This window comes from Bombina bombina, chromosome 1 (genome assembly GCF_027579735.1).
Source record: "Bombina bombina isolate aBomBom1 chromosome 1, aBomBom1.pri, whole genome shotgun sequence".
NCBI lineage: Eukaryota > Metazoa > Chordata > Amphibia > Anura > Bombinatoridae > Bombina > Bombina bombina.
In genome coordinates, this window is record NC_069499.1 from 68,788,552 (window position 1) to 68,806,598 (window position 18,047).

At 41.7% G+C, this 18,047-nt stretch overlaps 1 protein-coding gene across 3 annotated transcripts in view; it reads right to left on the reverse strand.

The window, feature by feature from the left end:
- The window catches only part of PPP2R5C (protein phosphatase 2 regulatory subunit B'gamma), a 488,552-nt gene that overhangs the window by 93,349 nt on the left and 377,156 nt on the right, over positions 1–18,047 (reverse strand). For all 3 annotated transcript variants that reach the window (XM_053697445.1, XM_053697446.1, XM_053697447.1), the window contains one exon: positions 15,260–15,387. In XM_053697445.1, the coding sequence (XP_053553420.1) occupies positions 15,260–15,387 (128 nt within the window). The remainder of the gene's footprint in view (positions 1–15,259; positions 15,388–18,047) is intronic.

Below are 18,047 nucleotides of genomic sequence, written 5' to 3' on the forward strand. Positions count from 1 at the left end.
TTCCTCAATGTGGAAAAGAAGATGGTGCTTGTGCACAAGTAATAAATGTAAACACAAAAGAGAGATGACACGGAGAAGTGTATACTCTCTATAAGTGTGCACCTATAGAACTCTGAGCCCTTACTAGGGCTAAGGAGTTCCTAACAGGGTTAGTAAAATATAACTTTTATTAATATAAAATTAAAACCAAAAGGACAATGGTGGTGTGACATACACGTTAAAAATGACACAGATGCGGGAGACCACTATTTATAAAGAGACTCACTGAATAAGTGAATTAGGCCTATGTAAATAGAAAATACAAGTGGTCTCAAATTGGGATATAGTGGGTGCTCTCTATAAAGAGAAGTGCCTCAACTAAGGGAATATAATGATGAAACCCTTAATCTTATTTGGTCATAACAGGAAATACTGGTACAAAGGGTTACATTCAAGTTTTATAATGTGCATATCAAACTGATGGTAATCGTGAATAAATGTCTCTCAAAAATGATTATATATTGTAGTTTGATTATCAAGTGAATACTCACTGTATATATCGATAGCCTAGTAATAATTTTAACTAAATAGTGATACTCGTATGGTGTATATGCGGAGTCAACGTGATTCACAATACAATTATAGTAGTCAGGTCAAACTTTATTCAGCAGTGTAAACAATGTAAGAATTGATCATAAATAAAGGTCTGATTTGATTGTGTATCAGGAATAATCCATGCTTGTACAATGTGTTAACAACACACACTAATGGATACAAATCTCTGGCAGTTAGTTACAGCTTGTATCTAATAATTCAGGTTGAAATAATTACTGTGTAACTAATCTAACTGGCCAAACGGGCTAATTTGCGTCGGTATACAGGAATAGATAGACTGGAGCAGTTCAAATATTATGATCTCTATACTGCCGTGACCTATACCGCACTGATATCTGAGTAATCTAGTGCCTATATACAATTAAAGCAAATCATCTTATAACATGGTACTAGAATAATAATGTTGAACAATGTACAGTATATGGTTATTAATCCACCTGTGAAATAACTGGACCACCAATACAATATTATCCCAGTTTAGTCTAAACCCGATTTCAATATCTGTATTAGTTAAGCGTGATGGGTTATAGACTAGAAGATAAATTGTACAAGCCCTTTGAGATTGTCACGGTCAGCTGCTGTTATAAACAGTCTTGATATATTATATGCATATTAATAGCAGCTGAGCAGTATACGTAATTTTTATGATGTAATCGAGTATCAGGCTATCTGTAAAGATGGTGAGAGGTATATGCATTCAGTTCACTAAGTCTGGCACAACCCAGACTATAAAGGAATTTAAATTACAAGACTGCGATAGACACAAACATGGATATCTGGCTGTATATTGAGTACTGTTGTTATGTCTATGTCTGGCACAACCCAGATTAATAACTAGGAATGTATAAATCAGTATCTGGCAAATTCTAGACAGTTTGATAATAACCCACAGAGGATGAGGTACTTATGGTTAATCTAAGTCTAGCACAACCTAGACTGTTGGCAATGAATATTGCTAAAACAAGATTGGAGAGCAAAACCTATAGTTCAACCATTATCTGGCTATTAAAATTTAACACAACGAGAGCGTGACTGAGCTCACTGCTCTCTCCTGACGCGTTTCGCCCGGTCCGGCTTTCTCAAAGGCCATGACCAAATAACATTAAGGGTTTCATCATTATATATTAAGGGTTTCATCATTATATATTAAGGGTTTCATCATCATATATTAAGGGTTTCATCATCATATATTATATTCATCATTATATTCCCTTAGTTGCCTGCTTTATCTGAATCATGAAGTTTAATTTTGACTAGACTATTCCTTTAACTTCTTAAATTCAGGAGTAAGCTTTGCAAACAGTGAAAGGCTAGGAGGCAAGGTTAAATACATTTTTTATATACACACATATATATATATATAAAAATGTATTTAACCTCAGCTCCTAGCCTTTCACTGCAAATCTTACTCCTGAATTTAAGAAGTTAAAGGAATTGTCTAGTCAAAATTAAACGTTCATGATTCAGATAAAGCAGGCAATTTTAAAGGGACAGTCTACGCCAGAACAAATTATTTTGCAAATCAGGACAAGTAGATTGTCACGAGGGACAAGTAGATTGGGCTCCCGCTTTAGTCCCTTGGACAAGTAGTTTTTTTTAAAAATGTCCACACCCCTGTAAATGATAGCTAACACCACACATTCCAAAAAACATAATTTATGCTTACCTGATAAATTCCTTTCTTCTGTTGTGTGATCAGTCCACGGGTCATCATTACTTCTGGGATATAACTCCTCCCCAACAGGAAATGCAAGAGGATTCACCCAGCAGAGCTGCATATAGCTCCTCCCCTCTACGTCAGTCCCAGTCATTCGACCAAGAATCAACGAGAAAGGAGTAACCAAGGGTGAAGTGGTGACTGGAGTATAATTTAAAAGATATTTACCTGCCTTAAAACAGGGCGGGCCGTGGACTGATCACACAACAGAAGAAAGGAATTTATCAGGTAAGCATAAATTATGTTTTCTTCTGTTATGTGTGATCAGTCCACGGGTCATCATTACTTCTGGGATACCAATACCAAAGCAAAAGTACACGGATGACGGGAGGGATAGGCAGGCTCATTATACAGAAGGAACCACTGCCTGAAGAACCTTTCTCCCAAAAATAGCCTCCGAAGAAGCAAAAGTGTCAAATTTGTAAAATTTGGAAAAAGTATGAAGCGAAGACCAAGTTGCAGCCTTGCAAATCTGTTCAACAGAGGCCTCATTCTTAAAGGCCCAAGTGGAAGCCACAGCTCTAGTGGAGTGAGCTGTAATTCTTTCAGGAGGCTGCTGTCCAGCAGTCTCATAGGCTAAACGTATTATGCTACGAAGCCAAAAAGAGAGAGAGGTAGCAGAAGCTTTTTGACCTCTCCTCTGTCCAGAATAAACGACAAACAGGGAAGAAGTTTGGCGAAAATCTTTAGTTGCCTGCAAGTAGAACTTGAGGGCACGAACTACATCCAGATTGTGTAGAAGACGTTCCTTCTTTGAAGAAGGATTTGGACACAAGGATGGAACAACAATCTCTTGATTGATATTCCTGTTAGTGACTACCTTAGGTAAGAACCCAGGTTTAGTACGCAGAACTACCTTGTCTGAGTGAAAAATCAGGTAAGGAGAATCACAATGTAAGGCTGATAACTCAGAGACTCTTCGAGCCGAGGAAATAGCCATTAAAAACAGAACTTTCCAAGATAACAATTTTATATCAATGGAATGAAGGGGTTCAAACGGAACACCCTGTAAAACGTTAAGAACTAAGTTTAAACTCCATGGCGGAGCAACAGCTTTAAACACAGGCTTGATCCTAGCTAAAGCCTGACAAAAGGCCTGGACGTCTGGATTTTCTGACAGACGCCTGTGTAACAAGATGGACAGAGCTGAAATCTGTCCCTTTAATGAACTAGCTGATAAACCCTTTTCTAAACCTTCTTGTAGAAAGGACAATATCCTAGGGATCCTAACCTTACTCCAGGAGTAACCTTTGGATTCGCACCAGTATAGGTATTTACGCCATATTTTATGGTAAATCCTTCTGGTAACAGGCTTCCTAGCCTGTATCAGGGTATCAATAACCGACTCAGAAAAACCACGTTTTGATAAAATCAAGCGTTCAATTTCCAAGCAGTCAGCTTCAGAGAAGTTAGATTTTGATGTTTGAATGGACCCTGTATCAGAAGGTCCTGTCTTAGAGGTAGAGACCAAGGCGGACAGGATGACATGTCCACTAGATCTGCATACCAAGTCCTGCGTGGCCATGCAGGCGCTATTAGAATCACTGATGCTCTCTCCTGTTTGATTTTGGCAATCAATCGAGGAAGCAGCGGGAAGGGTGGAAACACATAAGCCATCCCGAAGTTCCAAGGTGCTGTCAAAGCATCTATCAGAACCGCTCCCGGATCCCTGGATCTGGACCCGTAGTGAGGAAGTTTGGCGTTCTGGCGAGACGCCATGAGATCTATCTCTGGTTTGCCCCAACGTCGAAGTATTTGGGCAAAGACCTCCGGATGAAGTTCCCACTCCCCCGGATGAAAAGTCTGGCGACTCAAGAAATCCGCCTCCCAGTTCTCCACTCCCGGGATGTGGATTGCTGACAGGTGGCAAGAGTGAGACTCTGCCCAGCGAATTATCTTTGATACTTCCATCATTGCTAGGGAGCTTCTTGTCCCTCCCTGATGGTTGATGTAAGCTACAGTCGTGATGTTGTCCGACTGAAACCTGATGAACCCCCGAGTTGTTAATTGGGGCCAAGCCAGAAGGGCATTGAGAACTGCTCTCAATTCCAGAATGTTTATTGGAAGGAGACTCTCCTCCTGATTCCATAGTCCCTGAGCCTTCAGAGAATTCCAGACAGCGCCCCAACCTAGTAGGCTGGCGTCTGTTGTTACAATTGTCCAGTCTGGCCTGCTGAATGGCATCCCCCTGGACAGGTGTGGCCGATAAAGCCACCATAGAAGAGAATTTCTGGTCTCTTGATTCAGATTCAGAGTAGGGGACAAATCTGAGTAATCCCCATTCCACTGACTTAGCATGCACAATTGCAGCGGTCTGAGGTGTAGGCGTGCAAAAGGTACTATGTCCATTGCCGCTACCATTAAGCCGATCACCTCCATGCATTGAGCTACTGACGGGTGTTGAATGGAATGAAGGACACGGCATGCATTTTGAAGCTTTGTTAATCTGTCTTCTGTCAGGTAAATCTTCATTTCTACAGAATCTATAAGAGTCCCCAAGAATGGAACTCTTGTGAGAGGAAAAAGAGAACTCTTCTTTTCGTTCACTTTCCATCCATGCGACCTTAGAAATGCCAGAACTAACTCTGTATGAGACTTGGCAGTTTGAAAGCTTGAAGCTTGTATTAGAATGTCGTCTAGGTACGGAGCTACCGAAATCCCTCGCGGTCTTAGTACCGCCAGAAGGGCACCCAGAACCTTTGTGAAGATTCTTGGAGCCGTAGCCAATCCGAATGGAAGAGCTACAAACTGGTAGTGCCTGTCTAAGAAGGCAAACCTTAGATACCGGTGATGATCTTTGTGAATCGGTATGTGAAGGTAAGCATCTTTTAAATCCACTGTGGTCATGTACTGACCCTTTTGGATCATGGGTAAGATTGTCCGAATAGTTTCCATTTTGAACGATGGAACTCTTAGGAATTTGTTTAGAATCTTTAAATCTAAGATTGGCCTGAAAGTTCCCTCTTTTTTGGGAACCACAAACAGGTTTGAGTAGAACCCTTGTCCTTGTTCCGACCGCGGAACCGGATGGATCACTCCCATTAATAACAGATCTTGTACACAGCGTAGAAACGCTTCTTTCTTTATCTGGTTTGTTGACAACCTTGACAGATGAAATCTCCCTCTTGGGGGAGATAATTTGAAGTCTAGAAGGTATCCCTGAGATATGATCTCTAGCGCCCAGGGATCCTGAACATCTCTTGCCCAGGCCTGGGCGAAGAGAGAAAGTCTGCCCCCCACTAGATCCGGTCCCGGATCGGGGGCTCTCGGTTCATGTTGTCTTTGGGGCAGCAGCAGGTTTCCTGGCCTGCTTGCCCTTGTTCCAGGACTGGTTAGGTTTCCAGCCTTGCCTGTAACGAGCAACAGCTCCCTCCTGTTTTGGTGCAGTGGAGGTTGATGCTGCTCCTGATTTGAAATTCCGAAAGGGACGAAAATTAGACTGTCTAGCCTTAGCTTTGGCTTTGTCTTGAGGTAGGGCGTGGCCCTTACCTCCTGTAATGTCAGCGATAATTTCTTTCAAACCGGGCCCAAATAAAGACTGCCCCTTGAAAGGTATATTAAGTAATTTGGACTTAGAAGTAACATCAGCTGACCAGGATTTTAGCCACAGCGCCCTACGTGCCTGGATGGCGAATCCTGAGTTCTTAGCCGTAAGTTTGGTTAAATGTACTACGGCCTCCGAAATGAATGAATTAGCTAGTTTAAGGACTCTAAGCCTGTCCGTAATGTCGTCTAGCGTAGATGAACTAAGGTTCTCTTCCAGAGACTCAATCCAAAATGCTGCCGCAGCCGTAATCGGCGCGATACATGCAAGGGGTTGCAATATAAAACCTTGTTGAACAAACATTTTCTTAAGGTAACCCTCTAATTTTTTATCCATTGGATCTGAAAAAGCACAGCTATCCTCCACCGGGATAGTGGTACGCTTAGCTAAAGTAGAAACTGCTCCCTCCACCTTAGGGACCGTTTGCCATAAGTCCCGAGTGGTGGCGTCTATTGGAAACATCTTTCTAAATATTGGAGGGGGTGAGAACGGCACACCGGGTCTATCCCACTCCTTAGTAACAATTTCAGTTAGTCTCTTAGGTATAGGAAAAACGTCAGTACTCGCCGGTACCCGCAAAGTATTTATCCAACCTACACAATTTCTCTGGTATTGCAACGGTGTTACAATCATTGAGAGCTGCTAAAACCTCCCCTAGTAATACACGGAGGTTCTCCAATTTAAATTTAAAATTTGAAATATCTGAATCCAATCTGTTTGGATCAGAACCGTCACCCACAGAATGAAGCTCTCCGTCCTCATGCTCTGCAAGCTGTGACGCAGTATCAGACATGGCCCTAGTATTGTCAGCGCACTCTGTTCTCACCCCAGAGTGATCACGCTTGCCTCTTAGTTCTGGTAATTTAGACAAAACTTCAGTCATAACAGTAGCCATATCTTGTAATGTTATCTGTAATGGCCGCCCAGATGTACTAGGCGCCATAATATCACGCACCTCCCGGGCGGGAGATGCAGGTACTGCCGCGTGAGGCGAGTTAGTCGGCATAACTCTCCCCTCGCTGTTTGGCGAAATTTGTTCAAATTGTACAGATTGACTTTTATTTAAAGTAGCATCAATACAGTTAGTACATAAATTTCTATTGGGCTCCACCTTGGCATTGGAACAAATGACACAGACATCTTCCTCTGAGTCAGACATGTTTAACACACTAGCAATAAACTTGCAACTTGGTTATAATCTTTTTTAGCAAAACGTACTGTGCCTCAAAGAGGTACTAAACGATTAAATGACAGTTGAAATAATGAACTGAAAAACAGTTATAGCATCAAACTTTAAAACAACACAACTTTTAGCAAAGGTTTGTTCCCATTAGTAAAATAACAATAATTAAATTTGACATAAAAATTACAGAGCAACGTTTTTATTCACAGTCAATATAAAATTCTCACAGCTCTGCTGAGAGAATCTACCTCCCTCCAAAGAAGTTTGAAGACCCCTGAGATCTGTCAGAGATGAACCGGATCATGCAGGAAATATAAGAGTAACTGACTGGAAATTTTTGATGCGTAGCAAAGAGCGCCAAAAACGGCCCCTCCCCCTCACACACAGCAGTGAAGAGAAACGAAACTGTCACAATTAAAACCAAACAACTGCCAAGTGGAAAATAATGCCCAAATATTTATTCACTCAGTACCTCAGAAATGTAAACGATTCTACATTCCAGCAGAAAAGTTTAACATGATAAATACTTATTAAAAGGATTAGTGACTTTTAACAGAGTAGTTCCGGTGAAATACCATCCCCAGAATACTGAAGTGTATACATACATGTCATTATAACGGTATGGCAGGATTTTCTCATCAATTCCATTCAGAAAATAAAAACTGCTACATACCTCAATGCAGATTCATCTGCCCGCTGTCCCCTGATCTGAAGCTTTTACCTCCCTCAGATGGCCGAGAACAGCAATATGATCTTAACTACTCCGGTTAAAATCATAGTAAAAAACTCTGGTAGATTCTTCCTCAAACTCTGCCAGAGAAGTAATAACACGCTCCGGTGCTATTGTAAAATAACAAACTTTTGATTGAAGTCATAAAAACTAAGTATAATCACCATAGTCCTCTCACACATCCTATCTAGTCGTTGGGTGCAAGAGAATGACTGGGACTGACGTAGAGGGGAGGAGCTATATGCAGCTCTGCTGGGTGAATCCTCTTGCATTTCCTGTTGGGGAGGAGTTATATCCCAGAAGTAATGATGACCCGTGGACTGATCACACATAACAGAAGAAAAAGATTATGAATAAAAAAAAATATATAGCATGTAAATTATACAGAGAGCCCTACTGACTCAATATGTCCCAAAAAACACACAGACAATTAATACATAATGAGGTCTAGTGTGAAAGTTATAATGTCAGCTGTGATAAAGTCCCCTGGCTATGTTGTAACATATCAAATGTACCTGCTAATAGTCTGTGGGATATGTGGGTGCTAATGTTGGAACAGTCTTACCTGACAAGCATCCACTTCACTGTGCTTACCAGCTGCAGAACAAACTGCTTTCAGTAGATAGCCCACCCAGTGCTGAGCACATTATAGCAGAGGTTATGAATGAGGAGTATCTTGATGACCTAAGAGGAGGTGGCTAGGGTCATGTCCCTATGATACTTGTGGCAGGCTTATGACTAACGCCCATCACCAGAAGTAATTGTATCACTACTCTATATGCCAGTCTCCCCTCTGTCCAAGTAGCAGCTCTCTAAGGGGAAAAATCAGGCCTCAATTCAGTCTTAAAACCCCGGTCAACGAAGGCTCTTAATAGCACCTCATTCTTCACACAACTCCTGTAAGGCAAAGTTTTAGACTGGCATACCAGTGAGGTGCAAGGGATGAAGTACTCTTGAGAGCTTTGGGAAAGTTTGCCTTCTCCTAGTGGCCAGGAGTTGAATCCCATGCTTAATGGATTGTGGACTCTCGCCATCTTATGAAAAAAAAAAAAAAAAAAAACTAATTATGTCTTACCAGATAATTTCCTTTCCTTGGATACAGGGAGAGTCCACAGCTGCATTAATTACTTATGGGAATACAGAACCTGGACACCAGGAGGCGGCAAAGACACCCCAGCCAAAGGCTTAAATACCTCCCCCCCACTTCCCTCATCCCCTAGTCATTCTGCCGAGGGAAAAAGGAAACAGTAGGAGAAATATCAGGGTGAAAAAGGTGCCAGAAGAAAACAAAATAAATTTAGGAAGTTAGGAAATTTGGAAAAGTATGTAAGGAAGATCAGGTAACACATCTTACAAACCTGATCCATAGAGGCCTCATTTTTGAAGGCCCAAGAGGAAACCACAGCTCTCGTAGAATGAGCAGTAATCCTCTGAGGAGGCTTAAGACCCGCTGACTCATATGCTAAGCGGATGATACTCCTCAACCAAAAAGATAAGGAAGTCGAAGAGGCCCTCTGACCCCTACGCTTCCCAGAATAGATAAACAGAGAAGAAGTTTGTCTAAATTCCTTCGTAGCCTGAAGATAGAACTTCAAGGCACGAACCACATCCAGATTATGCAGTAAACGTTCCTTTGATGAAGGAGGATTAGGACATAAGGAAGGAACCACAATTTCTTGATTGATGTTGCGATTTGACACAACCTTAGTAAGAAATCCTAGCTTAGTTCGTAGAACAGCCTTATCAGCATGGAACACCAGAGAAGGAAGGTCGCATTGCAAAGCAGCAATCTCAGAGACTCTGCGCGCAGTAGCAATAGCTAGTAGAAAAAGAACCTTCCAAGACAAAAACGTAATGCCAACCCCGTGCATAGGCTCAAACAGAGCCCGTTGCAAAACTTTAAGAACAAGATTTATCTCCAAGGAGGAGCATCAGATCTAAACACCGGCCTGATCCTAGTCAGAACCTTAACAAAAGACTGTACATCCAGAAGCTCAGCGAGCCTCTTGTGCTGTAAAACAGACAGGGCCGAAATCTGTCCCTTCAAGGAACTAGCTGAGAGGCCCTTCTCCAGTCCAACCTAGAGAAAAGAAGGAATCCTTTGTGCCAGGACAAACCACCAGAATAAGTAGGTCCTCCACACCTTATGAAAGATGCGATGAGCTTATGAGCTTGAATGAGAGTATCGATAACACTCTCAGAAAACACTCTCTTGGCTAAGACTAAGCATTCAATCTTCACGGATGTCAGCCAGAATCTAGATTTTGATGAATAAAGGGGCCTTGTTCCAGCAGATCCCTGCGACAAGGTAACCTCCAGGAGCAGATGATGACATCCCCACTAGATCGCCAAATCATATCCTTCACGGCCACAATGGAGCAATCAGTATCACTGACGCCTGCTCCTGAAAGATTTGAGCCACCACTCAAGGAAAGAGTGGTAATGGCAGAAAAAAAAATTAGATTGAACCTCCAAGGCACCGCTAAAACATCTTTTAGCTCAGCCTGAGGACCCCTGGAACTCAACCCATATCTGGGTAGCTAGGTATAGAGACGGGACGCTATGAGATCTTACTCCCGCGTTCCCCACCTGTCAGAATGTGGATCGCTGACAGCGAACAGTTGTGGGTCTCCACCCACCCCAGAATCCGAGATACTTCCCTCAATGCCAGGAAGCTTCTTGTTCCACCCTGATGGTTGATGATTGGAATCGGATAAATTGGGACGAACCCAGTAGGGGCCAAACCTTCAGAGCATTGAATATCACCCGAAGGTCTAGAATGTTGAACGGGAGGGAGCTCTCCTCCTGCGTCCACAGGCCCTGCGCTTTCTTGGTGCCCTAAACAGCTCCCCAACCTGACAGACCTGCGTCTGTAGTCACAGTCACCAAGGATGGTCATAAAAAGGATGTCCCTTGGGACAGGTGATCCGGACAGAGCCACCAAGAGAGCGATTCTCTTGACCGGTTGTCCAGAGAATCTGATGAGACAGATCCAAATGATCGCCGTTCCACTGCCTCAGCATGCACAGACACAACGGTCTGAAGTGGAACCTGGCAAAGAGAATGATGTTCATGCTGGACACCATGAGACCAATCACCTCCATACACTGAGCCAAAGATGGCCTTAAGGAGGCCTGGAGGGCAAGACATGTTGAAGCTAGTTTGCAAATTCTCTTGTCTGCTAGAAATATTCTCATGTCTATGGAATCTAATATCATGCCCAGGAACTCTACCCTGGTGCTTGGAATAAGAGAACTCCTATCTCTATTTATCTTCCCCAGAGGAGAGATTCCAAATGATCTTCCGCCAGACGAAACTATGGTGCTTGTACCCGAATGTCGTCCCCGAAAGGAACTACTGCTACACCCCGGGTTCTGGCGACTGCTAGAAGAGCCCCTAGAACCTTCGTAAAATTTTTGGTAAAGTAGCTGAACGGAAGTGCAATGATCTGGAAGTGCTGGTCCAGAAACCTAAACCTGAGGAACTGGAAGAGTTCCCTGTGGATTGGAAGGTGAAGGAATGCCTCCTTCAGATCTATAGTGGTCAAAAACTGCCCTTCCCGAATCAAGGGAAGGATGGACCTCATTGTCTCTATCTTGACGAGGGGAAATTGAAAAATTTGTTTAAGCACTTTAGGTCCAGAACTGGACGGAATGATCCCTCCTTCCTTTCGAACCACAAAAATGTTTGAATAGTATCCCAAACCTCACTCTACGATAGGCACCGGGACAATGACTCCAAAGGAGGACAGATTCCTTATGCATTACAGAAAGGCTTCCCTCTTTCCTAGTCTGAGGACAGGTTGAGAGGATGAATATGCCCCTTGAGATTTGAAACCTATCTTGCAACCCCGAGCTATGACCTCTAGGACCCAAGGATCCTGCACGTCCCTGAACCAATCCTCAGAAAGAGTGACAGACTGCCCCCTACACGATCCAAAATAGGACTGTGGGCCACCACTTCATGCAGACTTAGTCTCGGCGGGTTTCTTGCTCTGTTTGGATCTAATTCCAGGACCGAGCTGGCTTGCTCTGGTTTAGCGGAGGCCTCTGATGCTGGGCTTTTATCAGAACTAAAGGAACAAAAATACAAACTTTGTCCCATAGAATTGTTCTCCTTATCTTACGGTATGAAGGCACCATTGGCCCCTGAAACCGTGGAGATAGTCAAACAGACTTAGAAGTTTTATCTGTCAGAGTGTCTCACGGGACTGAACAAAAAAAACTGAAGTCTTAGCCATAGGCTAATTAATCTGCGTAATAGCAGCACAGATAAAAGAATTAGTAACCCAGAAGGCTGTAATTCTTTCCTGAAAAATGTTGAGGAGAGCCTCCACCTCGAACATTTTTGCGAAGGAGACACCCCAAAAGGTAGCCGCTCCAGCAACTGCGTCGACAAGCGCCGACTGTAAAAGCAAATATCCATAACAGGATTTCCATCCTTCTATCCGGCGGCTCTATGAACGATGAACTATCCTCACACGAGCTAGCATTACGTTTGGCAAGCTTAAATTAGTGCCAACCAAGTAGGGATGGGAAAAAGAGAACCCACCCCCATAGAGAGACTGGAACTGGGATCCTTAAAAAGCAGATGACGGGAAGAGGAATCTAATCCTGTTCCACTTGTCCTTAATAAATGATTGCCATCAATTTAGGACCCAGAGGTTCGACTGGCAGCTCGGCCTTTGGAACCTCTAAAGTAGTCAAAACCTCCTTTAGTAGAAAGTGTAAACGTTCTGTTCTAAATCTAAAAACTGGATACTCCACAGGCGGAGGATTATAGGCAGCAGACTCCAACCCGGAAAGTTTAAGAGAGAACCTCATCCTCGGATAACTGATTGGATATATTTGACAAATTACATGATGCCACCTGGGCAGGAGTACAAGATTTAAACTTTCACTTGTGCTCGAAAGCACTAATGGCCGCAGACACCGCCGTATAAAAAACTGTGCAGTAACGTCTGGTGAAAAAAAGGACCCCTCCAGATGGAGGATTAGCAGTGCAATGGGAAGCTGCATATGTATACAAGATGCATGTAGGGTATGCACCTCACTGGACGAGGACTCCTCAGAGGTTGGTGGCTCAGTGGTATCAAACATGTCAACCGTATTTGATATAATCCCCTTATCAAGGCATATGGAAGATAACTGAGCGGGCGGATATTCCAGAGCTCCCTCACAATATAAACAGGCATTACTCTTTGAAATAGAAGGAGAACCCTCTAATGAATCAGAGTCCTCGAAAGCTAAAGTACAATATGCAGAGGACTACAGAAAAAAAACAAACTTTATTTGAAATTAAAAAAGTGACACCTTTATACCCCCAATGGCTGGGGCCCCCACCACCTCCTATAACCCAGACAGAATAGAGATAAAAATCCTCTCTGGTAGTAGCTCGGCCAAGAGAAAGGAAATGGAAGCGTCGATCATACCGGTCACATGGTGCGCAATGCAGGACTGTCCCTGCTATGAGAAAAAGCGCACCAAGCTTTTAAGCTGCGCAACCTTCAAAGTGAAAGTGAAACCTGTATGCTCCAACTCAGCCTATGAGCCCATAAACATCTTACACAAAAGCATGCATAAAATCAAATAAAGCATATATGATTAAACCCAACTGTTCATAATCCCCCTCAGGAGATATTAACCCTTGATTCTATATAGATAAAAGGAGCCACACTGTGACCCTGTCTTCTAGCATTTGCAATATGTGTAAAAAATGAAACAATCTTACCGAAATCTATGCAGTGGAACAGTAACAGTCATTCCAGTTTGACAGATTATAGCAGCGCTTCTGACATTGACTTGTGTGAAGAAAGCAGGCAGCAAAACTCGTCAACGCTGATTGTTTAAAGGGACACTGAACCCAAATTTTTTCTTCTGTGATTCAGATAGAGCATGCAATTTTAAGCAACTTTCTAATTTACTCCTATTATCAAATTGTCTTCATTCTCTTGGTATCTTTATTTGAAATTCAAGAATGTAAGTTAAGATGCCGGCCTATTTTTGTTGAACAACCTGGGCTGTTCTTGCTGATTGGTGGGTAAATTCCCCCACCAATAAACATGTGCTTTCCATGGTTCTGAACCCAAAAAAAATGCTTAGATGCCTTCTTTTTTAAATAAAGAAAGCAAGAGAACGAAGAAAAATAGATAATAGGAGTAAATTAGAAAGTTTCTTACAATTGCATGCTCCATCTGAATCACGAAAGAAAAAATTTGGGTCCAATGTCCCTTTAAGGAGCCGTTAATCTGAGTTGGTAATGTTTTACAGAAAGACTCTCCCTGCATCTCCAGACTCTAACTTTCATCAATGCTCTCACTGAGAGACTGACAAGACTACATAAAACTCCAGTCCCATCTCGAAGAGTACTACCCTCCATCAGAGACTACACCGAAATCTTCTGACACTTCTCTGCCAACCTCCTGTGACGAAAGGCAAAGAATGACTGGGGGATGAGGGAAGTGGGGGAGGTATTTAAAGGGAGAGTCAAGTATAAATTAAACTTTCATTATTCAGATAGGACTTTTAATTTTAATTGACTTTCCAATTTACTTTTATCATCAAATTTGCTTTTTTTCTCTTGGTATTCTTAGTTTAAACTAAACATAGGTAGGCTCATATGCTAATTTCTAAGCCTTTGAGGGCTGCCTCTTATCACATGCTTTTTAAATCTCTTTTCAACACAAAGAGACAGAAAGTACACGTGGGCCATATAGATAACACTGTGTTCAGGCACAGGGGGTTATTTAAGATCTAGCACAATACAATGCTAAATTTAAGACAATAGATAATAAACAGTCACAGTCATGTGATCAGGGGGCTGGCAGAAGGTTCCTAGATACAAGGTAATCACAAAGGTAAAAAGTACATTAATATAACTGTGTTGGTTATGCAAAATTGGGGAATGAGTAATAAAGGGATTATCTATCTTTTAAAACAATAACAATTCTATGGTTGACTGTCCCTTTAAGCCTTTGGCTGGGATATCTTTGCCTCCTCCTCCTGGTGGCCAGGTTCTTTATTCCCATAAGTAATAAATGCAGCTGTGCACTCTCCCTGTATTAAGAAGGAAACAGCATTGGTGAACATCTTGCAAAGGACAAACTGTGGAAAACCCGTGTACACTATGCTGGATCAATATAATAGAGCAGGATATGACTGGTATCGAAGCAGTTATCATTTCTTAAGGGTCGCAACACAACAAATGTATTCATCAACACAAACACTAATGCTACTAAGGCTAGGGCACAGGTGAAACCTAAAATACAAACTCAAACAGGTAGAAATGGAAGTGAAGCTGGCAAATGGAGGGTGGAATCTACAAATGATAAATGACATTGTATGTAAAGCTATTGTTACTACAGCTCCGTATTAAGTACAAGTAAATAAAACAAGAGAGCTTTACATTTACACATATGCATAATACATTTAGTTTCCATTAAACATTTGTTACAATTGAAATCAAGCTTTAGCCAAAAACATGTTTCCTTACTTGTTCCAATGAGTCTTTGAGTTTCGATATAAAGAAGGAAACATAATGGGCAAAATCTTGGCTGCATTGTCACTGATTAAACTCATGATATACTCATTATTCCAATAATACAACGCTCGTTCAGCAACCTGAAACCATGAAAACAGAACAGATTACACAAATATCTTTGATTATTTCCAAATTAATACATTTTGGCAACTATAATTAAACTTTAGATAATCAATAGAAAAAATAAATAAATAAATATATACATACAGTCCAAGGGAGCTCTGCACGCACTTAATAATAAATGAGTCTCTGTCCGGGGTGCATTCAAAAGGTAAACATGCATCAGAAAACAGGAAGCACTCGTCAGGACTTCAATGTAAAGTGACATTATTTACCTAACGCGGTAATGTTTCAGGGATGTTATTCCCCGTCCTCACACCTATTATACAACAAAAAAAACAACAGTTTAAATAGCTTACCCCTCCACCACCACATGAACCGGAAGCTGCACAGCATGGCGAAGGGGTAAGCTATTTAAACTGTTGTTTTTTATTGTATAATAGGTCTGAGGATGGGGATAACATTCCTGAAACGTTACCGTGTTGGGTGAATGAAGTCACTTTATATTTAAGTCCCGGCGAGTGCTTCCTGTTTTCTGATGCATATATATATATATATATATACAGGGAGTGCAGAATTATTAGGCAAGTTGTATTTTTGAGGATTAATTTTATTATTGAACAACCATGTTCTCAATGAACCCAAAAAACTCAATATCAAAGCTGAATAGTTTTGGAAGTAGTTTTTAGTTTGTTTTTAGTTATAGCTATTTTAGGGGGATATCTGTGTGTGCAGGTGACTATTACCGTGCATAATTATTAGGCAACTTAAAAAAAAACAAATATATACCCATTTCAATTATTTATTTTTACCAGTGAAACCAATATAACATCTCAACATTCACAAATATACATTTCTGACATTCAAAAACAAAACAAAAACAAATCAGTGACCAATATAGCCACCTTTCTTTGCAAGGACACTCAAAAGCCTGCCATCCATGGATTCTGTCAGTGTTTTGATCTGTTCACCATCAACATTGCGTGCAGCAGCAACCACAGCCTCCCAGACACTGTTCAGAGAGGTGTACTGTTTTCCCTCCTTGTAAATCTCACATTTGATGATGGACCACAGGTTCTCAATGGGGTTCAGATCAGGTGAACAAGGAGGCCATGTCATTAGATTTTCTTCTTTTATACCCTTTCTTGCCAGCCACGCTGTGGAGTACTTGGACGCGTGTGATGGAGCATTGTCCTGCATGAAAATCATGTTTTTCTTGAAGGATGCAGACTTCTTCCTGTACCACTGCTTGAAGAAGGTGTCTTCCATAAACTGGCAGTAGGACTGGGAGTTGAGCTTGACTCCATCCTCAACCCGAAAAGGCCCCACAAGCTCATCTTTGATGATACCAGCCCAAACCAGTACTCCACCTCCACCTTGCTGGCGTCTGAGTCGGACTGGAGCTCTCTGCCCTTTACCAATCCAGCCACGAGCCCATCCATCTGGCCCATCAAGACTCACTCTCATTTCATCAGTGCATAATACCTTAGAAAAATCAGTCTTGAGATATTTCTTGGCCCAGTCTTGACGTTTCAGCTTGTGTGTCTTGTTCAGTGGTGGTCGTCTTTCAGCCTTTCTTACCTTGGCCATGTCTCTGAGTATTGCACACCTTGTGCTTTTGGGCACTCCAGTGATGTTGCAGCTCTGAAATATGGCCAAACTGGTGGCAAGTGGCATCTTGGCAGCTGCACGCTTGACTTTTCTCAGTTCATGGGCAGTTATTTTGCGCCTTGGTTTTTCCACACGCTTCTTGCGACCCTGTTGACTATTTTGAATGAAACGCTTGATTGTTCGATGATCACGCTTCAGAAGCTTTGCAATTTTAAGAGTGCTGCATCCCTCTGCAAGATATCTCACTATTTTTGACTTTTCTGAGCCTGTCAAGTCCTTCTTTTGACCCATTTTGCCAAAGGAAAGGAAGTTGCCTAATAATTATGCACACCTGATATAGGGTGTTGATGTCATTAGACCACACCCCTTCTCATTACAGAGATGCACATCACCTAATATGCTTAATTGGTAGTAGGCTTTCGAGCCTATACAGCTTGGAGTAAGACAACATGCATAAAGAGGATGATGTGGTCAAAATACTCATTTGCCTAATAATTCTGCACTCCCTGTATATATATATATATATATATATATATATATACATACACACACACACACACACTATATATATATATATATATATATATATATATATATATATATATATATATATATATATATATATATATATACACACACACAGTGGATATAAAAAGTCTACACACCCCTGTTAAAATGTCGAGTTTCTGTGAAGTAAAAAAATGTTAAATCATTTCAGAACTTTTTCCACCTTTAATGTCACCTATAAACTGTACAACTCAATTGAAAAACAAACTGAAATCTTTTAGGTAAAGGGAAATAATAAAAAAAAAATAATAATATGGTTGCATAAGTGTGAACACCCTTTTATAACTGGGGATGTAGCTGTGTTCAGAATTAAGCAATCACATTCAAAAACAGAATTTATGTTTACCTGATAAATTACTTTCTCCAACGGTGTGTCCGGTCCACGGCGTCATCCTTACTTGTGGGATATTCTCTTCCCCAACAGGAAATGGCAAAGAGCCCAGCAAAGCTGGTCACATGATCCCTCCTAGGCTCCGCCTACCCCAGTCATTCGACCGACGTT